Raw genomic sequence first — 24,294 nt, forward strand, 5'->3', positions numbered from 1 at the left:
TTGAGCAGTCAGTTGAAGAACGTTCCAAGGATAATTGTTTTGTCTTTTACGATGGGCCTCCGTTTGCAAATGGACTTCCGCATTATGGACATTTACTCACTGGTTTCATCAAAGACGCATTTGCAAGATATCAAACTATGCTGCAAAAAAGAGTCGAACGTAGATTTGGCTGGGATTGCCATGGATTACCGGCTGAGATGGGTGCAGAAAAAGAACTTGGAATATCTGGTAGAACTGAAATAGAAAAATTTGGTATTGAAAAATTCAATAACCATTGCCGTACTTCTGTGATGAAATTTTCATCAGAATGGGAAAAATATGTCAATAGACAAGCAAGATGGGTGGATTTTCACAATGACTATAAGACTATGGATAAATCATTCATGGAGTCGGTCATGTGGGCATTTAAGCAGCTTTATGATAAGGGCTTAGTATATGAATCAGTACGCGTTGTTCCATATAGTTGGGCTTGCGAAACTCCATTATCCAATTTTGAAACAAGGCTTGATAACGCGTATAGAGAAAAGACTAGCAAAGCTGTAACTGTTGCATTTGAGCTTTTAGAAAACCCACAGCAATTTAAAAATATTGAACAAAAGTGCAAATTACTTGCTTGGACTACAACCCCATGGACGTTGCCGAGCAATTTAGCTTTGGCGATAGGAAAGGACATCAAGTATTGTGCAGTGTCAGTCCACTCTTTGGCAGCGCGTGAAGCTGGAATCCAGGAAGGTAATAAATGTTTGCATGCTGAAGTGACATCAAATCAACCTAATGAAATATATATCTTTGCTGAAAGTTACCTAGAGAAATTTATTAGCCACTCTGAACAAAACAATATTCCATATGAAAACTGCAATATAAAACTTAAAGCGAATGATCTTGCAGGTCTTTCTTACAAACCACTGTTTGACTATTTTAAAGACACAAAAAATGCATTTCGCGTTTTTATTGCTGATTATGTTACAGGAGAAGACGGTACTGGCGTTGTGCATACTGCTCCTGGATTTGGTGAGGAAGATTTTTACCTTTGCCAAAGCCATGATATTCCAGTTATTTGTCCAATTGATAACAGTGGAAAATTTACTGCTGAAGTTTCAGATTTGGCAGGGGTTCATGTTTTTGATGCCAATGATACAGTAATAAAAAAATTGAAAGGGCAGGGGAGTTGGTTTAAGACTGAGCAATATATTCACAATTATCCACACTGCTGGAGAACTGATACTCCTTTGATCTATCGCACTATGCCTTCTTGGTATGTTGCTGTTACAAAATTCAAAAGCAGAATGGTAGAGCTAAATAAGAGAGTTAATTGGATACCAAACCACATTAGAGATGGTCAATTTGGAAAATGGCTTGAAGGGGCACACGACTGGTCAATTTCACGCAATCGATTCTGGGGTACACCAATCCCTGTATGGAAATCAGATGATGCGAGATATCCAAGAGTAGATGTATATGGTTCAATAGAAGAACTGGAAAGAGATTTTAATGTTAAAATAGACGACTTGCACAGACCATTTATCGATACTTTAACAAGACCAAATCCTGATGATCCAACAGGAAAATCAGTTATGCGCCGTGTACCTGACGTGTTTGACTGCTGGTTTGAATCTGGCTCGATGCCATTTGCGCAAATCCACTATCCGTTTGAAAATAAGGAGTGGTTTGAATCTGCGGATTTTATCACTGAATACATAGCGCAAACCAGGGGGTGGTTTTATACGCTCTTTGTATTGTCCACTGCTTTGTTTGATAGGGAACCATTTAAGAACTGCATATGCCACGGTGTTGTTTTGGATGTAAAAGGGCAAAAATTGTCCAAACGTTTGAATAACTATGCAGATCCAATGGAGGTTTTTGATAGATACGGTTCTGATGCACTGCGTTTTCTTATGCTTTCTGGATCTATTGTTTGTGGTGGTAATTTGCTACTCGATAAAGAAGGAAACTCAATACGAGATGTTCTGAAAAACGTAATAAAACCTATTTGGAATAGCTATCACTTTTTTACCATGTATGCAAATGCAGATGGGATTAAAGCTGAAGTTTGTAAGGATTATCAAAGCACTATTGATCGTTACATGATTTCCAAGTGTTTTGAAGCTGTAGAAGGTATCCAAGCTTCTATGAACAACTATAACTCCCAAGAGGCTTGCAAAATTTTAATGAACTTTTTTGAAGTGCTAAATAATTGGTATATTCGTCGCAGTCGCGAGCGTTTTTGGAAAAGTGATTTGGATCAGGATAAAACTGATGCTTATAATGTTCTATATACGGTTTTTTATTACATACTAAGAGCTGCAGCTCCTTTGTTGCCACTTATAACAGAGAATATATGGCAAGGGCTTAAGTATGAAGAAACATCTGTTCATTTGGCTAATTTTCCACAATTAGAGAAGTTTGATAGTCAGCTCATTGCCAAGATGGATTTGGTGAGAGAGATATGCAACTCTGCACTCTCTATTAGAAACACTTTTAACATACGTATCAGACAGCCACTTGGCAGTATGATCATTTATCATCAGTCTTCCTGTAGTTTTCTTGAAGGTGAGCCGTTTTCTGTCATCCCAGAGTTCTCTCCTGTTATCCAAGTAGCTGACACTGGGATCCAGTGTGCTGCAGATTCAAATGAGTACCAGGAGATGATAAAAGATGAGGTAAATGTAAAAAAACTGGAGTTAGTAAACAGACTTGAAGATATTGCATCACTAGAGTTAAAGCTAAGTTTTCCGCTGCTTGGAAAGAGAATACCAGATAAAATTAAGAAACTAGTTCAATATGTCAAAGAGGGAAAATGGAAGCAAGTTGAAAATGAGCAAGTTTTTTTAGGTAATGAGTCAGAAAATTACATCATAGAAAAAGGCGAATATGAACTATTGTTAAAAGCAAATAGTGGATATTCTGCTGTGTTTGATAACAACAAAGGAGTTGTCATTCTAAATACTGAACTAAATGATGAATTAATTCTAGAAGGGTTAGCGAGAGATGTCGTGAGGCTCATTCAAGAAACCAGAAAACAAGCTGATTTTCATATATCAGATAGAATCAGAGTAATAATCAAAACAGAAGATGAGAAAATTAAGGAAGCAATAAATACGTGGTTTGAATATATAAAAGAGCAGACCCTTGCCTTATCTTTGGACATTAATACAGAAATTGGAACTAACTTCTATTCTAAGGAATATCAGGATTTAAGTGTTAGTATTGAGCGTTAAATTTTTAATAAAGTTGCAAGATTGTCAGTATTTATGCTATACTTAAGGTAATTGGATAAGGTTATAATATGAATAAAGCTGTTGCAGATGATTATGAAGAAGTTGTTAACAATAGTGGTGGTTTAGGTAAAGCAGAATCTGTTGTTACTTTGGAGGAGGAAGAAGAGTTTTTTGATGCTATGGAAGCTGTTTCTAATGTAGAAGAAGGGAATAATTTAGGTCTTGCTACTTCAGAAGAGGAAGAAGAATTTTTTGATGCTGTGGAAGAACAAGAGCCGTTAGCTAATTTTAACGTTCCACTCAGTATATTTCATTATAAAGATTATAACTCTGATTTTTTTACTTCCTGGTATAATATATCAAGCGAAATATTTAAGGAAATAAATAGAACTTGCCCAGAAAAGAAAATATTAAATTTAGCTCTGTCAGTTTTAATGCTTCCTTATATTGCTTTTACTGCACTGGGATTAGTCGTATGCAGTAGATTTCAAGCAAACAGCAAGACACAAGACAGTGTAGGGGAAGATAAGACAAAAAAGAGTGAAACTGGCGTGCCAAAAAGATTGGCATATGGTGTTCTTGCTGCAATAGCAATTTTTGTTAATATGGCTGTACTTGTAGCCTTAGTTGTTCCTGCAACAATTGCTTTGGCTACTTTTTATCTTTTAAATAGAGATTTATCTCACTCTTTAGTTACTGCTCTTAAAATAAGTATGGGGCGGTATTCTAATAAGCATCAAAATATTGAGGTGTCTTTTCATGAAAAGGAAGTTACTGGACCAAATATTGCGTGGGATATGGAAATAGAATTTCCACCGCAATTTAAACGATTGCTTAGAGATTTGTATGAAAATGAAAATAACAAGTGGTTTGATGTGACGCGGAATTCAGAGCATAGCATCGTACTGAAATTGTCAACTAACATCAATTTAAAAAATGGTCTTAAGCCCTTACGCAATGAAATCAAGGATGTGCTTGCAACTTCTATTCAGGAATTTGCGAAGACTATGGAAGAACTGATAAAGCTAGAAAAGAAAGAGATTACATATGATAAATTGAAGGAATTATTGAACGAATTCAAGTCGAAAGTGGTAGATAGTATAGGTCCTAATTTGACAAGTCACTTAATACAAAGTGCTTATCAAGTTGCCTTTATACAAGCAATTAAGTTTCAGCGAGATAGACGGGGAGAAGATTTTTCGCTGGAAGATGAGATAAAAAATTCTTTAGTGAGACAGGAATTAGAGAGTTTAAGAGGAATAGGTCAAACAAGGTGTAACGATATATATAAGAAATTAAAAGAAATACATGAAAACAGTAGCTTAACAAATGACACCTTAAAAAGGGGGTTAGAAGACCTTTTTAAATTCGAATATGATGATCAAGAGATTGAGCGCAGGCTGATAAAATCAGTAATGAAAAAAGTTCAAGGTAAGTTAAGTCAATCAGATATACCGGATAAGGAGAAGCAAAGCCTAAGGAAGCAGCTTGAAGATTTAGAAAAAAAAGTAAAGGTTCCATCGGATAAGGAAGCTTCAGCTAAAATAAATGACTTTATAGAAAAGATGTATTTAGAAATAAAAAAATATAAAGTGCAAAGGTTACTTCGAGAACAAAAAAAGGGTGTTTTACGTTTATGCAAGAAATTAAGAAAATATGGTGAATCAGGTCTAGCAGAAATAATTGAAGCTTTTCGCGTGCAAGATGAAGGACATTTAGAAAAATCTACATTAGAACAAACACTCAAAGATCAAAATAAGCGTTTACAAGCTGAACAAAATAACAGGGAAAAAGGGCATCCGGGTACAAGATCAATAGAAGTGCTCTTAAAAAGGAATGAAGAAATTCTGAAAGCATTAAAACAGTTAGAATTAGGCAAAAAAGAATTATTGATAAATGAAGAAACAAAAAATGATTATAAAGAAGAACTAACGTCTCGTGAAAAAATAAAATTTGCAGTAATAGAAGATGATTTACTGAAGGTATTCAAGCTTGAAACTTTTGATGAAAAAGAAATCAAGAAGTTATTAGAAAGAGCAGAACTGGAGTACTGTTTAGCAGAAAAACGCATCAAATATCCTGTAATTAAAACAAAAGATAATATCAAACATTTTAGTCAAAATTTATTGTCTCCTTTGATAGACAATTTGACAAAAAATATAATAAATAATATACCAGGAAATAGTGAAGGTTGTATACAGAAAGTTAAGAACTGGAGTAAAGTTATGTTTGGTGCAATAAAGATTGGAGCATCAAATGCTTATAAAGAGACTACAGAGAGAAAAGCGTTAAATGTGGCACATAATACTTATAAAGAAGGAGAGACATTTCTTCAATGTTTTCAGTCAAATTATGAAGGTATTGGAGCCTTTTTAGGTAATTTATTTTCTGATGATGGGGTAACATTTAAAAATGATGTGTGGCCTAAAATAGAAGAGCATTTGCATGGAATGTGGGATAGATTTTTCAAGGATATTGAATTCAATATTGGAAATAAATTGGATGAAGTAAGTGTGACACAGCAACGGCAGGAAACTATGATTGTGACTCAACGATAAGTTCTCAAAGTTCCTCCGGTATTTTCACATACTAAATTAACTATAGCACTTGATTCTTTTTGGATCTCTTTTTCAGTTAAAGTGTGGATTGGAGAGCAAAAAGTAACTGACAACGCTATAGACATCTTATTCGGTTCTATATTATTTCCATGGTATACATCGAATATCAAAACTTCTGTGATGAGCTCTGAGCTTTTTTTTATCACATTGATTATGTTACCTACTTCCACATCCTTATTTACTATAAATGCAAAATCACGTTTTACACTTTGGTATTTATAATCGATAAATTTCTTTCTACTTACAGGTAAATTTTCAATATTTTCTAGTATTACCTCAAAACCTACAACTTTTTGCTTGATATCAAAAAGATCTAATATATTAGGATGCAACTCTCCAAAATAACCTGCTACTTTATTCTTAAAAGAGAGAGTGCCTGACTTTCCTGGGTGGTAATGTTCTTTTTCTGCTTTCTCTATCGTTAAATTATCACAATTAACGTTAAAAAACTCCAAAGCTGCTATGCAATCAGCCTTTGCGTCAAAAACATCTACTTTCCTATCAGTATTATAATGGTTTCGCGGTAAATTATTTCCTGTTCTTATTCCACTTAAGACATGTTTAGACCGAGCTTCACCATCGTAAATCGGCCCAATTTCGAAGATTGCAAGATCAGATATTCCGTGGGCAATATTATCAGCAGTAACTTGCAATAAATTTGGCATAATACTTGGTCTCATTATATTAAAGTTATTGTTAAACGGATTATCGATGATAAATAACTTATTCGAGTAACCAAATTTTTCGGCTGTTGATTCACTCATAAACGACCAGGTTAGCACTTCATGAAACCCTCTGTTTGTCATCAAAATACGCAAATTGTCGTATGTACTATCTACTTCTTCAACATTATTTGGTAGTGGTTCTTCTTTTATTTTGTCATAGCCGTATATTCTTGTTACTTCTTCAATTAGGTCAGCCGGTATTGTCACGTCCGGTCTCCAGCTTGGTACTTGTACATTCCAATTGCCTTCGGTTTTTTTATCAATACTAAACCCTAGTTTCGTTAAGATATCAAGCACCTCATCAGGCGATACAGACACACTTCCAAACTTGTTCACATCCTGATAATCAAAGCTCACCTTGGTGTCAACACTATCTAAGCTGCCAGCAGACACTACGCTTGAGGTTTCTCCACCACATAAGTCCAGAATCATTTTAGCTGCAAGGTTGAGTCCATCAAAAGTAAATCCAGGATCAACTGAACGTGCAAATCTGTAACTAGCGTCTGTGGAGATGCCGAGCTGCCTTGAAGATTTAGTAATAGAGATGGGATCGAACCAAGCAGACTCTAAAAAGATATCAGTAGTTTCAAGAGTACATTCACTGCACTTACCACCTATAATTCCAGCAATTCCATGAATATTTTTATCACCTGCAATAACGCTTATGTCTTTGTTTAATAAGTATTCTTTACCGTTCAAACCAGCAAATTTTTCTCCGTCGTTTGCTTTGCGTACTGTGAGCTCTCCTTCTATTTTTTTTGCATCATACGCGTGCATTGGGCGGCTGAAAGATATCATAATATAGTTCGTGATATCAACTATTGCAGAAATGGAGCGCATTCCTATCGATTCCAGCCTATCTTTTAACCATTTTGGGCTTTCTTGATTTTTTACATTGGCGATGTATATTCCACTAATAAAACTTTCCCCGTCAGTAACTTCAACATCGATTGGTGAATTTATGAAGCTGGTAAGTTGTGGAATGCTTAAAGTCTTTAATGTCCCAATTCCAGTTGCAGCAAGGTCGCGAGCTATTCCATAAATGCCTAAGCAATCTCCACGGTTTGGGGTAACATTTATATCAATTACAGGGTCACAATTGAAAAATTTATCCCCTACTTTATAATCATCGGAAAGCTCGATTATTCCTTCACTTTCCTCTTGAACCAACGCAAGTTCAGAAGCAGAGCAGAGCATCCCTTCACTTAGCACTCCTCGTATTTTTGTAGGCTTGATTGTGAAATCACTTTCTGGCAATGTGCTACCAAGAGATGCAAGCACAGTTTTCATACCTTCTCTAACATTGTTTGCTCCGCAAACTATTTGTAGAATTTTACTTCCGTCATCTACTTTACATAATTTTAATTTATCAGCATTTGGATGCTGTATCACCTCTAATACTTCTGCAACAATAAAACCAGCTAATTTTGTATTGTCGATCACATCTTCTACTTCTAACCCTATGTGAGTTAATTTATCGGTAATTTCTTCTAAACTAGCATTGGTTTCTAAATACTCCAGTAACCAAGATAACGTGAATTTCATCGATCTAACAAGAAACAAAAAAGTTATTGTAATATAAAATGTAGTGCTTTTAAAGCTTGTTGTAGTGGAATACTTCTACATCATTGTTTATGATGTAGAAGCTTTTGTAACTTTATATCTTCTTGCGAAGAGAAAGAATTTTTTCTATATCACCTTTTAAATCTATCTCCAGAAAGAATTTAAGACTTTCATAATCCCAGGCATCCTCATCAATGTTACCATCAAAAAAGAAGTGTATTATTGCATTGTTGAGTCCTATGTAATAATCGCGAGTATCTTCGTCAAGGAAACAATCTACTGATTCGATGTATCCGTTACCAAATTCCTGCTCCAAATTTAAAGGATGATTAGTGTTAATAAAATCTATTTCGTTCATTATATACCTCACTAAAAATTAAATTATAATCAAAATAAGATATTAAGTCAAGATATTGAATAATTTAACAAGATTAGTAAATTTTAAAATACAGAGCTGACTGTAATTAACATTCTAATTACATATTTTGTTAATATGTTAATGTTATAATAATACAGAGCCTTATCTTAATTCTTGACTTTGTCCTATAAAATTCATACTTTATTTACTGTTTATAATTCAGATTAAAATGGCATTAAATCCGCTGGAACAGTTTAAAGTATATACGGTAATAGAGTTACCTAGGTTATTTGGGTATGACGTAAGCTTTACCAATTCATCTCTTTTCATGATGATTTCGGTGATATTGGTGATACTCTTTTTGCTTTTTGGAATAAAGAAGGGGGCAGTAATACCAGGATATTTGCAAGCTGCAGTTGAGTATGTATATGATTTTGTTATTTCAATAATAGAAAATAACACTGGAAGCAAAGGCTTGCAGCACATTCCATTGATATTTACAGTGTTTATTTTCATTTTATCATGTAATTTGGTTGGTGTTCTTCCTTATAGTTTCACGGTCACAAGTCATGTGATAGTCACCTTCGCTTTATCGATGGTGGTTTTTATTTATATAACGATTGTTGGATTTAAAGAAAGGGGAGTAGAATTTTTACGCATATTGCTACCAAAAGGAACTCCTTCGTGGCTTGCACCTATAATAATTATTATTAAGTTGTTTGCTTATTTAGTAAGGCCGGTTAGCCTATCAATAAGGCTTGCAGCAAATATGATTGCTGGTCATACAATCATCAAAGTGATAGCAGGGTTTATTGTAAATATGAACATATTTTTCACTCCTGCGCCGTTTTTGTTCATAATTGCATTGATAGGATTTGAAGTATTTGTTGCAATTTTACAAGCTTATATATTTACTATATTAACATGTGTATATTTGTCAGATGCAGTAAAGTAATTGACTTCCTTGTAGAATATTTTACAATTATATTATAAAGAAATAATTAAAGGTAATATATGGATTTAGTAGCTTTAAAGTTTATAGCAATTGGTTTAGCTGTGTTTGGAATGCTCGGTGCTGGTTTAGGTATAGCTAATATCTTCTCTGCTATGTTAAATGGGATTGCGAGAAACCCTGAATCAGAAGGTAAAATGAAAAGTTATGTTTATATTGGTGCTGCCATGGTTGAAATCATGGGATTGCTTGCGTTTGTACTTGCAATGTTATTAATATTTGCTGCTTAACAGATGCCACAGCTTGATGTTTCAACCTTCTTTTCTCAAGTTTTTTGGTTTTTAATTTTTTTCTCTTCACTTTTTTTCGTGGTAAGTTGTTTATTTTTACCAAAGTTAGATAAAATAATAAGCACTAGAAGTAAAGAAGTATTGGGTTCTTTTAATAGTTCTGTTCATCTTTTAAGACTCACGGAAGAGCAGATTGCCAAGTATAATGCCGCTTTAAACCAAGCTAGAATACAGGCAAAAAAAATCATAGATGATGCACTTGCTCAGGTAGAAGAAATGAGAGCTAATGTTAAGAATATATTAGAAGAGGAAGACAAAAAAATGAGCAAGCTTATTGAAGAAAAAGTGGCAGAATTTAAATCTGAATATACTGATCAGTTAAAACAAATGGCTACTAGTATTGCTTTAATTTATTATACTAAATTGACCAATTCTGAAATTGAAGAGGAATTTATTGCTGACTTGGTGTCCAAAGAATTTTAGGGGTTTTTATGTCTACATCACTGATTATCGGTCTTGCCTTCTTGGTAGGCTTTGTTCTTTCGTATAAATTGCTGAAGAAAGTGATAAAAAATGCGCTTAACAATAAGCGTAACAAAAGCAAATTTTCAAGTGAAGAAACTGAAAAATTCAGGAAAGATATGTTGGAGTATTACAAAAAATCTTCTGAAAAATACAAAAAATTAGATGCAGAAGTTAATGAAATGATGAATGAAGCACTTGATAAAGCTAATAGTATCATTAAGCACAATAGACAGCAGCTAGATCAGACATTAGATGACAATGCCCATTCTAACTTGAAGAAAGTCACTGACCAAGTTGAAAAAGCTCTTGGAGATTTACAGGCTAACACAGCGAGTATAGCTGCTGATGCTGTAAAAAAAATAATGCATGAACGTAAAGATGATAAGCGTAGTAGCGAGGTCATATCTTCATTTTCACGTGACTTAAATAAAAAATTGCATTAGGTTTAATGCCTATACTTCAAGCTGATAATGTAGAAAAAAATTAAGTTTGATTCTAGTTTATGCAAAGAGCAAGAGAAACTTTTTTACTATAAATTTAATATAATTCCTTGGCAAAAATTAAATAATACTACTTTTTTTATGGTTGAAGACACAAGCCGAGATATCAACCGTTGGGTCGAAGCTCATTACGGTATTGACTATGTATTAATAAAAGTGGATAGCGAACAGATTTTAAATCTTCTTAACTCGCACTTTGGTATTTCAGAATTTGCAAGCAACTACTTATATTACAAGAATCCTAATTTTTCAGCTAAAAGCATTAAACTAAGCTCAATATTTTTTGCTTCTTTCTTTATTGTAACTTCAATTTTAACACTAACAGAGAAATATACATATTTTGCTTTGATGTTGATATTTATAATCGGATGTTCTAGTTATTTATTCAAGTTTATAGCTACAATTTTTAACTTATGTGAAACCTCTAATCAAAAAGTGGATTATAGTAAGCTGAATGAAGAAGATTTTCCTATATATACTATTTTATTGCCTGCTTTTAAAGAAAGTGCAGTGATAGAGCAATTGATCGAAAGCATTGAAAGTTTGGATTATCCAAAATCAAAATTAGATGTGAAGCTTCAGGTAGAAAGTGATGACCAAGAAACGCTAGCAGCTATAGAAAAGTACACTTTACCGCAGTATTTTGAAGTAATAAAAGTGCCTCATTCTTTGCCTAGAACAAAAGCCAAGTCATGCAATTATGCTATGAGCTTTGCTAGAGGAAAGTATGCAGTAATATATGATGCGGACGATAAACCAGACCCATTGCAGTTAAAAAAAGCACTGATTGAATTTAATAAGGGCGACGATAAGTTAGCCTGTGTACAGGCGAAATTAAATTACTATAATTGTGATTGTAATTTTCTCACAAAATCCTTTTCTCTGGAGTATATGAACTGGTTTCAATACTTATTGCCTGGATTCCAAAAAATGAACATGCCAATGCCTTTGGGTGGTAGCAGTAATCATTTTTCAGTAAAAATTCTAAGAAAAATGTTTTTCTGGGATGCTTATAGTGTTACCGAAGATGCTGACCTCGGTTTGAGACTTGCGCAAATGGGATATAAAACCAGGATGATTGACTCAGAAACATTGGAAGAGTCACCAATTGCTGTATTTGCTTGGATTAAGCAAAGAGCGCGCTGGATCAAAGGCTATATGCAAACTTATATTGTTCATTTAAAAAATATAAAGTCTCTTTATAAACACACTGGATTTAAGGGAATTTTGCTATTGAATCTTTTTGTTGGCTCTGCAGCTTTTTTATTTTTTACTACTCCATTTTTACTGCTTTCATTGATATTAACTAAAGTTTTAAATGAATTATTTTTGTACTACTTTGTAGTGGTATACGTTACTAACCTGATTCTTTTGGTAATAGCTGTCAAACAGCAAAAGATGCCTTTTTATTTTTATATAGTATCGATATTTTTTCCGGTCTATAGTCTGCTACATAGTGTTGCAGCTTTTCTTGCCTTATGGGAATTTATTCTTTACCCTGAGCGATGGAACAAAACTCAGCATGGTTTATGGAAGCAAAACCTGTAGCTATTTGGCTTTTTCTCTGCTCGGTCATGGTAATTCTCATGGTAGGAATTGGTGGATTTACCAGACTTTCAAAAGCAGGATTGTCAATCACGGAGTGGAAACCAATTACTGGAACATTACCACCACTGAGTGAACAAGACTGGCTACAAGAAAAATTAAAATACGAAGCTACACCTGAATATAAAGCACTTAACTATGGTATTAGTATGGAGGAGTTTCGCGCTATATACTTAATAGAATATATACACAGATTGGTTGCAAGACTAACAGGTTTAGTTTTTGTCCTGCCATTTATATATTTCATATTAAGAAGAAAAATATCTAAAAAGGTAGTAATAAAGCTATTTGTGGCATTATTATTTGGAGCTTTACAAGCTTTTGCTGGTTGGTATATGGTAAAAAGCGGCTTGGTAGCCAAGCCTCATGTTAGCCACTATAGGCTCGCACTTCACTTATTATTAGCATTAGTTATCTTTGCATTATTGTCATATCAATTTTTTGATTATCAGATAAGGCCACAACAAACAAAACTTAAGGTTAGTGGTAACACTATATACTACGCAAGGATGATTTTGGTCCTAATTGTAATACAAATAATTTTCGGCGCATTTGTTGCGAGATTAAATGCTGGTTTGATTTACAATACCTTTCCACTAATGGACGGACAAATCGTTCCAGAAGATTTATTTTTCTTACAGCCTATATGGCTGAATATCTTTGAGAACAGAGCGACAGTGCAATTTATACATCGAGCACTGGCATTGCTAATACTAACTTTGGTAGTAATACTCACAGTAAAAAATGCTAGCATAAAACCGGTATATATTATGCTGCTCTCCGTCGTCATTCAGATCATTTTAGGTGTAATTACTCTATTATTGCACATACCGATAGCCATTGCCATAGCTCATCAAGTGTTTTCATTTATCTTGTTTGGGTCAAGTTTATACTTCTTGTGTTATTTAAGGAAGCAGACTACATCACCAATCTGCACATTTTTTCCTTCTTGAACGGGAATATTTTTTATCACCATTGCTGCTTCAGCACATATGATATTTTCCATTTTCATTGCCTCCACCACAAATAAAGGTTGTCCTATTTCCACCTGATCTCCTACATTTACGTGCAATTTAACTAATAAACCAGATATTGGGGATTTTACAGCATCTGCTGAAATCCCTTCTGTTTCATTATTTAGCATTAACTTACTTAATTCAGCTACATGAGGTTTTAATATACAACACTCAGCTTTCATACCTGCATGTCTTATGAAGTACTTGCTGCCTTGTCTTTCTATTTTAAGTGCTATATTGGTATCGTCATTAATTGTGATATATAGCAATCTATAACTTGATTTCCACTTGCCTATAACGGAGTATTTATTGTGATTATATACCGTTATTAATATATTATCTTGGTATTTTGCATTTACGGAGTACTCATTGTCATTTATATTCACTATGAATAAATCTCTTGCACGGTCACCTGCCATCCGAGTAGCTGATACTGGTGCCCCTTCTTTTTTACTAGATTCCAGTGTCACGCACTGGAATGACACCTGAGATGTTTCATTCACTGCTTTATGATGGTACCTTTCTTCATTTTCCAAATGAACATATAACGCAGTGAAAATAAATATTTTAATATACTCCTCTGTAACAAAATCGCCGTGAAACCCACTAGGGTAATGATCTGGAATGAATCTCGTATGGAGCTTTGCTGCGATAAAATTTGGGTGATGGAAGATGGATTCTAGAAATTCTATATTATTTGTTACTCCTTCTATATAGCATTCAGACAATGCTTTTTGCATTCTGCTGATCGCTTCTACTCTATCTTTTCCATATGTTATCACTTTGGCAATCATCGAATCATAGAACATGCTAATTTCTGAACCTGCAGCAACTCCATCATCTATTCTTACATAATCATTTTCACCCGGTTTATCGTAATATTTTATTCTTCCGCTGGAAGGGAAAAATTTCTTCGATGGGTCTTCAGCGCAAATTCTACTTTCTATTGCAGAACCAGTAAGTTTAATATCATCCTGATTGAATCTCAATTTCTCTCCACAGGAAGTTCTAATCATTTCTTCTACTATGTCTATTCCAGTTATAAATTCTGTTACTGGATGCTCAACTTGCAATCTCGTATTTACCTCAAGAAAATAGAAGTTTTGGTCTTTATCTACAACAAACTCAACAGTGCCTGCTGAAAAATAGCCAACTTGCTTTGCCAGAGAAACACATTGAACATACATTTTTTGTCTTACTTCTTCACTAATGAATGGACTTGGCGTTTCTTCTATTATTTTCTGATTATTCCTTTGTATCGAGCATTCTCTTTCTCCAAGACAAACTATATTGCCATATTTATCTGCTATGATTTGTATTTCAATATGTCTTGGCAACTCTATATATTTCTCTATAAAGATACTGCCATCCTTAAAACTTTTCTCTGCTTCATTTGTGGCTGATGTAAATGCTAGTTCAATTTCTTTTTTGGAATTTACAATTCGCATTCCTTTGCCACCACCGCCTGATGCAGCTTTAAGCATAACGGGAAAACCGATCTCTTCAGCAACTTGAGCTGCATGGGCAGCATCGCTGATCTTACCCATATATCCTGGCACTACATTCACTCCAGCTTTTTTTGCCGCTTCTTTTGCTGTTATTTTGTTGGCTGTAACTTCTATTGTTTCTGCACTGGGGCCGATGAAGTCTATATTATGTTTTTGAAGAGCACGTGGAAAATCTGGATTTTCTGCTAAAAAACCATAGCCAGGATGAACTGCCTCAGCACCTGTTTCAACTGCTACTTCACATATTTTTTCAATGTTTAAATAACTGAGGCAAGAAGGCGAAGGGCCGATATATCTTGACTCATCTGCTTGCCTTACATGCACAGAATTTACATCTGCATCCGAGTATATGCACACACAAGATATACCCATCTTATGGGCAGTTCTGATAATCCTGCAGGCAATCTCTCCTCTGTTTGCTATTAAAATCTTACTGTACTTCTTTTCCGTCATCTTATCAGTATACTTTCTTAGCTTGAGAAAGTAAATTTCTATATCATTGCCTGCAATTTTTTGTTATATCCTTGCAAGATCCTCATTACTAAAAGTTTCTACTGGAGTGCTCACGTCATGCAAGTCATGTATCTCACTAAATACTTTGCCTGACAGATACGCAGCCCCACCAGAAATTATCCCAGCCATCGAAGCCAATGCAAGAGACTGAGAAACTAAAAATAAAAAGTATAAAGACAAACATAAAGCAGCAATACATGCTATCGCTCCTACTATATATAAGCATAGGCGAAACTTCTGGTTACATATAAAGCTGTCTTTTATGCCTGCGATTTCTTTTATTTCTTTTTTGACTGTCTTACTAACCCAGTCAAGAGGAGTCTTTTTAGATTGATCTAGCGCACATCTATTGCACAATGCCTCTTTAACATAATTTTTGACATTTTCTAATTTTTTCGGATCACAATTTGGGTTAGTTTTTTCAGACTCCAAATGCTTGAATATTCCTTTTACTACACTTGGTAATATCCCCACTTCTGCTGCTATATGAAATGGATTTTCATGATCTTTATTGTACTCTAACAAATGAACATTACTTTCAACACTTTTCTTGAAAATAGATAAAAACTTATCAACCTTTCCTGTTTTTGCAGCTAAATGCAGGAGATTATCTCCCCTAATTCTTTGTTTTGTTTTATCAAATGGGCCGGTGTAATGCCAATTGATATTAGCTTCATTATCTGAAAGCAATTTTGCTATATCTACAAGTTCATACATAACTCACCTCGCTATATTTAACCAACACTAAATTATACAACACGATTTATTAAAAATAAAGAAAATTTAATCTCTCAGGATAAATAAATTCTACATTGTTACAAACGTGGATTTTAGGTATCATAGCCTATACTTTACTGTAACAATAACATGCTAGACGTAGTCACGAGATTCGCTCCATCACCAACAGGGTTTTTGCACATTGGTGGGGCTCGTACTGCGTTATTTAATTGGCTCTATGCAAAGCATCATGGTGGCAGGTTTTTGCTAAGAATTGAGGACACCGACAGAAAACGTTCAACGAAAGAAGCAATTGATGCAATTATAGAAGGGCTAAGATGGCTCGGTGTGAGCTATGATGGGGAAATAGTATATCAGTCAAAAAGAATAGAGCGGCATAAAGAAGTAGCAAACCTTTTAGTTGAGAAGGGTAGGGCGTATCACTGTTATTGCCCTGAGGATGAAGTTGCAGAAAAGAAAATAAAAGCAAGAGAAGAGGGCAAGATATACAAGCATAAATGTACTACAAAACCTCCTTCTTGTCATCCAAGTAGCCGACACTGGGATCCAGAAGAAAATATGTGGTCACGCGCTGGAATGACATCGGGTGTGAGGTCAGTTATCCGTTTCAAAGTGCCAGACTCACAAGAGATCGTTATTGATGATAAAATATACGGCCAAATCAAAGTAAATAGCAACCAGCTTGATGATATAGTGATCTTACGCTCTGACAACACTCCAACATATATTTTTGCTGTCGTAATTGACGATCATGATGCTGGAATAACTGATATAATACGCGGTTCTGACCATCTCACTAATACCTTTAAACATCTGCTAATATACCAGGCTCTTGATTTTGACATTCCACGCTTTGCACATGTGCCGCTTATCCATGGGGAAGATGGGAATAAGCTATCCAAAAGGCATGGTGCCACAAGCGTTTGCGATTATGAAAAGATGGGAATATTGCCAAAAGCGATGCGTAATTACTTGCTGAGACTTGGCTGGAGTCACGGCAACGATGAGATTATTAGCGATGAGCAAGCAATAGAGTGGTTTAATTTAGAAAGTATTGGTCGTTCACCTGCACGGCTCGATTTCAAAAAACTGGAGCATTTGAATAACCACTATATTAGTAATATGAGCAATGAAGATATTCTGACTCTAATGCTTAGAGAAAATACTCTAACTGACAAAAAAAAAGGGCTATTTACTGCAGGGACTGACAGAGCTAAAAAAAAGAGCAAACTACCTGACCGAATTATTGGATTTAGCAAAATTTTATATTCAAGATCCGCCACTTGATTTAAGTGAAGAGGCTGAGCAAATTGTCAAATCTAACCTCGATATAATCAAGTTACTCGCGTCATTTCTGTCAGAGATCGGTGATGAAAATTGGAATAAGGGTTTTTTATCTTCTCAGATCAAGGAATGTGCAAAATTGCACGATATGAAAATAAGCGATGTATACCACTCATTACGCGCCCCTATAACTGGAGTAATGGATGCACCTGGAATCATTGATATCATGGTGATTCTTGGTAAAGATGAGTGTATAAGAAGGTTACAAGCAATTTAAATGAAATAAGAAAATTTCTTGACAAGCTTTGCCAGCCCCTTTATCATGACAGTGAAGCTATTGTATTTGCTTTCGCCAATCTGCAGATTAAAAGGTAAGGATTACTTAATGTATCGGCGTCTTATGTTTAATTTTTTGCAGTATATAGATACTGTATGTCTTTACAAAACTTCATCTACATCTAGATTTTTATCTAAATAAGCTGAACGCGCTTACAAAGCGTTACAAGACATCAAAAAATGCCAATACTCGACAAAGATAGTAAAAGACTAGCTAACTCGGGGATTCTTTGTCTTTTTTTCTGCTTGGTAAATTTCTTAAACATTTGCAGCGTAGGTTAGTTGCAATTAAAAGCAGCTGAATTTCGCTTGTCAAGCGTTTAAAACATAAAAAACGCCAATATTTTAAAGCGGATAATAACCACGGGGCTTCTTTTGCCTTTTTTTTCGTTTGGTAAATTTCTTAATGTTTATAGCTAAACGACAATCGTCATCCCGCTGCTTGTTAGCGGGATCTAGAGATACCGCGAATGAATCGCGGTATGACGGTTCGCGGCGGCATGACAATAAGCTCGTCATCCCGCTACGTGTTAGTGGCTGAGATACTGCGGCGGTATGACGTAGGATTGCTGTCATCCCGCTACTTGTTAGCGCCGCGGCGGCATGACGTCTTAACTATAGAAAACTTGTATAGATTTTTTCTACTTCTGTGATATCATAAGCCTGTAATGATAAAATAAGTAAATATGGATAAGTCAGCGTATGAGATCATAGAACATGAGTATGACGTGGTAGTAGTAGGTGCAGGTGGAGCAGGGCTCAGAGCAACGCTTGGGATGGCTGCAACTAATTTTTCAGTTGCCTGCATTTCTAAAATTTTCCCTACACGAAGTCATACAGTTGCAGCACAAGGCGGAATTAGTGCAGCTTTAGGTAATATCGGTGAAGACGATTGGCGCTGGCATGCATATGACACAATAAAAGGTTCAGACTGGCTTGGTGATCAAGATGCAATAGAATATATGTGTAAAAACGCTGCTAAAGCTGTTATTGAACTTGAAAATTTTGGCGTACCTTTTTCTCGTACAGAAGATGGCAAAATATACCAGCGCTCTTTTGGTGGAATGACAACTCACTTTGGTAAAGGAAAATCAGCGCAGCGCACTTGTGCGGCAGCAGATAAAACTGGGCACGCAATCCTTCACACTCTATATCAGCAGTGTCTTAAATTCAACGCTGAATTTTTTGTTGAATACTTTGTGATTGATTTAATTATGGATAGCGAAACATGCTGCGGAGTTCTTGCTTGGTCGCTATGCGACGGCACATTACATAGATTTCGCGCGCATAGGGTGGTGCTAGCAACAGGTGGATATGGACGTGTTTATTTCTCTGCAACAAGTGCGCATACCTGCACAGGTGATGGTAACGGCATGGTAGTAAGGGCTGGATTACCACTTGAAGATATGGAATTTGTACAATTTCATCCAACAGGAATATATGGCTCAGGGTGCTTGATGACAGAAGGATGCCGTGGCGAAGGGGGATATCTCGTTAATTCTCAGGGCGAAAAGTTTATGGAACGTTACGCACCAAAAGCAAAAGATTTAGCTTCCCGTGATGTGGTAAGTCGTGCAATAACAATTGAAATTAGAGAGGGAAGGGGAGTTGGGCCGAAAAAAGATTACATGTATTTAACTATAGCGCATCTTGATCCGGAAGTAATAAAACTCAGATTGCCGGGCATTAGCGAAACCGCAAGAACTTTTGCTGGAGTTGATGTCACTAAAGATCCAATACCGGTCATTCCGACTGTTCACTATAACATGGGTGGCATTCCAACCAATTATTATGGAGAAGTGATCACGCTGAAGCAAGGTAAGGAAGAAGTGGTAGATGGACTATTTGCAATTGGAGAAGCTGCGTGTGTCTCTGTGCACGGTGCAAATCGACTTGGCTCTAACTCGCTTCTTGATCTTGTGGTTTTTGGTAGAGCTGCAGCGCTCAGAGCAAAAGAGAAGCTAAAATCCGGTACACCACATAAAAAATTGCATTCAGACTGCACAGACTGGATAGTAGATAGGTTTAATAAAATGCGATTTGCCTCCGGTGGGCTAAAAGTAGCAAAAATACGCAGCGAAATGCAGAACACTATGCAAAAGTACGCATCAGTGTTCCGTGTTGCTGAAGTTTTAGAAGAAGGCAAAAAAGCTATAAAAAAGGTAGCAAAAATGATGCCTGATATTTCACTTGAGGATCACAGTATGATGTGGAATAGTGATTTAGTTGAAGCACTGGAGCTTGCTAACATGATCCCACAAGCGGTTATTACCATGGAATGCGCAGCTAATCGCGAGGAAAGCAGAGGTGCCCATGCTCGTGAAGACTTTCCTGAACGTGATGACAAAAACTGGATGAAGCACACTATAGCGTGGCTTGAAGAAAAGAAAGGGCAAATTAACGTAAAAATTGATTATAAAAAAGTGGCTGAAAAAACTCTGAGCGGTGAGATTGATTTCATAGCGCCAGAGAAGAGGGTTTACTAGTTACACTATCCCTACACAATTTTTCAACGAGTTCATATATTGATATGGCACTCATTTTAGTGTCTGGAGGACTCTCAGTATGCTCTGATTGATTTGGTGATTTTTGCACCTCTTGCTCTTCTAAATCGTTGGACTTATTTTCTATATCTTTAACAGAGTTATTGCATTGTGTATCATTTTTTGGTGCGTTATCTTGAAGTGTAAGTTGCTTTTCTTCAGTAAACTTTCCTTTAATTTTTCCAAATCCTTCATAAATATTTTCTAAATTCAAGTAAATAAGATAACAAACTCCAATAACTGCTATAATAGATGAGGCAGTTGCAATTGTAATAATTCCTTGAGAAGCACTGAATATTGCTGCACAGGCTAAAGCAGCAAATACAAGCGTTGTCACTGCTTTACAAGCAACATTATTGATGTACTTCACAATATCGCGTGCTTTTAACTTCCTGCCAAAGTTGCACTTCAGTTCAGTTCTCATATCATCTGGAATAAGCGCTCTACCCATTGATTTCTCTATTCCTTTTATAGTTTTATAATACTCTTTGCTCCATAATCTTTCGGGTAGTATTAACTGCTTTGGATCAACACCATTTTGCAATAATTTTACACAGAACTTGATCGTGTTATCACGGCTCTTAGGATTGACCAAATTATGTTTATCTTTTGTCGTCTTAGTAATTAACGCTACTTGTAGTGGTGTTCGTTCTTTTTCGTTAGTGGCGTTTGCAGCTTTACTAAATTTCTCTTTTTCCACCGAATTTAAAATCAACTCTAAACATGTAACTTTTTGTTCTCCTTTTAGTAAAGCAATGTGGTGCAGAGCATTTTTTTCATCTTTATCTTGCACAGTAATATCTGCACCATTTTTTAGCAATAGTTCTAGGGTTTCATACCTTTTAGTTTTTTCAAATTTCTTAAGTGATCGGTTCTCACTCTTCTCTTGTATGCGCTGGAGTATCTGATGGAGCGGTGTTTGCCCTTCCTTGTTAGTAGTATTTACAGCATCATCTTTATTTGAAATCAACTCTAAACATGTAACTTTTTGTTCTCCTTTTAGTAAAGCAATATAGTGCAGAGCATTTTTTCCATCTTTATCTTGCACAGTAATATCTGCACCGTTTTTTAGCAATAGTTTTAGGGTTTCATACCTTTTAGTTTTTTCAAATTTCTTAAGTGATCGGTTCTCACTCTTCTCTTGTATGCGCTGGAGTATCTGATGGAGCGGTGTTTGCCCTTCTTTTTTATCATTTACAGCTTTTATAAATTGTTCTTTTTGGCCTGTTTCTAGCAATATATTGAGAAGTTTAAGTTTTTGTTTTGTTTCAGGTTTAACAATCAAGTGTAAAGCATTGTTACCATCTGTGTCTTTAAGGCTAATATCCGCACCTTTTTCCAATAGTTCTTTAAAAAGTTTTTTATCACTATTTTTAATTACTGGATGTAATAGATAATTATCATTACTATCTGGAGTATTTATGGTATGTGGTATAATTTCTTTAATTTTTGCTTCTGTATTGATTCTTATTTCTGGCTTTAATTTAGATTTCTTTCCTTGCTCTGCTAATTTTTCTAAGAAATTACGGTAGTATGTCTTTTGCTCCTCTTTTAAGTTTTGTAATTCTTCTGTAGATAATTCTAAATTATCAGAGCTGGCCCCATGCTCTAACAATTTTGTAAGAAACTTAAGTGTGTTATCGTTACTTCGAATTGTATTAGACTCATGTTTTTCTTTTGTTACCTTGTTAATTAGTGCTACCTGAAAAGGGGTCTGATTTTCACTATTAATGAGTTGTGCTAGATCTTCCTTGGTGACCGTTTTTATTAGGGTACCCAGAAACTTGCATTTCTGTTTCTTTTCCAACGACGCAATGAAGTGTAAAATATTATTTCCTTTCTCATCTTTTATGCTGCTAATATCCGTACAATCTTTTAGATATTTTCTAAATTTCCTGTTATTTCCATTTTTGATCGCTTTTAGTAATAGAGCGTCGTTGTCCGTTGTTCCATTTACTTCATGATCATCTCCAACATCACTGCCGTAGCCACTCTCTGTTTCGCTGTCCCTACGGTTGTGGGTAAAACAATATCTGCTATTGTCAGTAATTTTAGAAATTACTTGCTTTTTTGTTTCATTTGATATTTTTTTCGATCGTTCTATTGCTTTATCTAGCACTGGAAGGAAGCATTGGACATAATACCTATAATATTTTTCTTGTTCTCTAAGTGATTCTTCTAATTTAGTTAATACTTCAGGACTAGCATCTTTTTCAAATAACCTTTTACACTTCTTGAGGGTTCCATCTTGACCTCTTGGTTTTTCACGCTTGTGTTCTTCTTTTTTTACCTTTCTCTCTATAATGCCATACAATTGCTCGTCTTTTCTATCCTGCTCTTGCTTTTTATTTTTATCTATGCATTCACCTAATTTATCTGCATTAGTAGTTAGTGCAGTTATATCTATACCCATACTAAAACCTCAATATTAAAAGCTATTTAAGTTGTCAGCACTAAACTAACAACCAAGAAGTTTGACTTTTAAATTGAGCTAAACGTTGTATATGTATAGGTGGAAAGGCAGAAAACTAGTTTCTATTAGAAAATCTGTTATCATAGTCAAATCCTCACTTGAACAGTTGCTACTATTTTAACCATTTAATCTTAAAAAATAATAAATATAGCTAAACTGCGAAACGTGCTACTGGCTAAAATAGGATAAGAAACTATAGCTGCAAATATCCAAATTGATGTTTTTATCAGTCTTCCAGACTTGGTTTTTCTTTTAGTTTTTTAAGTCTTTCTTTATTTAGTATGGAGCTTATCTCTTCTACACTTTTATCAATATCATCATTGATTATTACATAATCATATTTATCACGTTTGCTTATCTCTTTTTGAGCTTCGGCTAATCTGCGCTCTATTTCGCTTGCATCATCACTATTACGCTTTTGCAAACGCAACCTAAGCTCTTCCATTGAAGGGGGAAGTATAAAAACACTTACAACTTTTTTTCTCATGAGCTTGAATAAGTGAAATGCTCCTTGCCAGTCTATGCTGAGTAAAACGCTTATTCCATTGCTTAAGTTTTGCTCTATAAAATTTCTTGGTATACCATAAAAATTCTCAAAAACTTTGGCGTATTCAAGCATTTGGCCAGCTTTGCATAACTCGTGAAATTTTTCTTCGGTAACGAAAAAATAGTCTTTTCCATTTATTTCGCCGGGGCGAGGCTTGCGCGTAGTCATAGAAACAGACCTAACTAAATTAGTTGATCGCTCAAGTAATTTTGCTGATATAGTAGTTTTTCCAGCTCCAGAAGGGGAGGATAGAACCAATAATACGCCCTCACTTTTTACGGTCATTTTTCTTTGCATTTTTTAACATGGTGCTTTTTGGATCAGAGTTTAAAAAGCTAGAACCTTCTAAATTAGAATTTGATAAGTTGGTGCCAATGAGAGAAGAGTTATCAAAGACAGTATAGCGCAAATCGGTCTTTTCAAAATTTGCCTTATTCAAATTAACGTTTACAAACTTTGCTCTACTCAATGTTGAATTAGAAAAATCGGCATTTTCTAAATTCATATCCTTAAATTCAAAGTAAGAATAATTTACATTAAATTTTTCACCCTGTGATATTTTCTCTTGCAAATCTTTAATCGAAGTTATAGCATTTTCTGAACCTGTGAGTTTCTCCTGCCCTTGATTGTCAATCAAAATTGAATTATCAAATTTGCAACCTGTTAAGTGAGCATCAACAACTGAACTTTTATATATGCTTGAAGAGAGAAAAGACATATCACTAATTGTTGAATTACTCAAATTGCTAAGAAAAAAACTAGTTTTCCTAAAGGCATTAGCGTGAAGCAAAGAAGATCTGAAATCGCTTTCAATAAAATTTGAATTAGTTACTTTTAAATTGGACCAACTCGAATTATCAGCTAATAAATTAAAGAATGTTGAATTTTCTATTTCACTGGAATCAATATTATGGCGAGAAAGCGTACTGTTATAAACTTGAGAGTCTTGGATTTTTATCTTATACATTGAAGTTGTAGAAAG

The 24,294-nt window shown here is 35.1% G+C and overlaps 1 protein-coding gene across 1 annotated transcript; it reads left to right on the top strand.

The window, feature by feature from the left end:
* Positions 1-18,385: 18,385 nt before the first annotated feature.
* Positions 18,386-19,549, top strand: LOC123258050 (succinate dehydrogenase flavoprotein subunit-like). The gene is made up of 2 exons (XM_044717959.1): positions 18,386-19,314; positions 19,394-19,549. Exons 1-2 carry the CDS (start codon positions 18,436-18,438, stop codon positions 19,412-19,414), a joined length of 900 nt encoding a protein of 299 aa, XP_044573894.1. The 5' UTR covers positions 18,386-18,435; the 3' UTR covers positions 19,415-19,549.
* Positions 19,550-24,294: the final 4,745 nt, after the last annotated feature.

This window comes from Drosophila ananassae (genome assembly GCF_017639315.1).
Source record: "Drosophila ananassae strain 14024-0371.13 chromosome 4 unlocalized genomic scaffold, ASM1763931v2 tig00000241, whole genome shotgun sequence".
NCBI classification, from domain to species: Eukaryota; Metazoa; Arthropoda; class Insecta; order Diptera; family Drosophilidae; genus Drosophila; species Drosophila ananassae.

Excerpts from the sequence above, each read along its gene's own strand:
- LOC123258050 (XM_044717959.1), top strand. The coding sequence starts at position 18,436 with ATGGATAAGTCAGCGTATGAGATCATAGAACATGAGTATGACGTGGTA. Across the intron at positions 19,315-19,393 it reads ATTTAGCTTCCCGTGATGTG|CGCATCTTGATCCGGAAGTA; the intron begins GTAAGTCGTGCA and ends ATTTAACTATAG.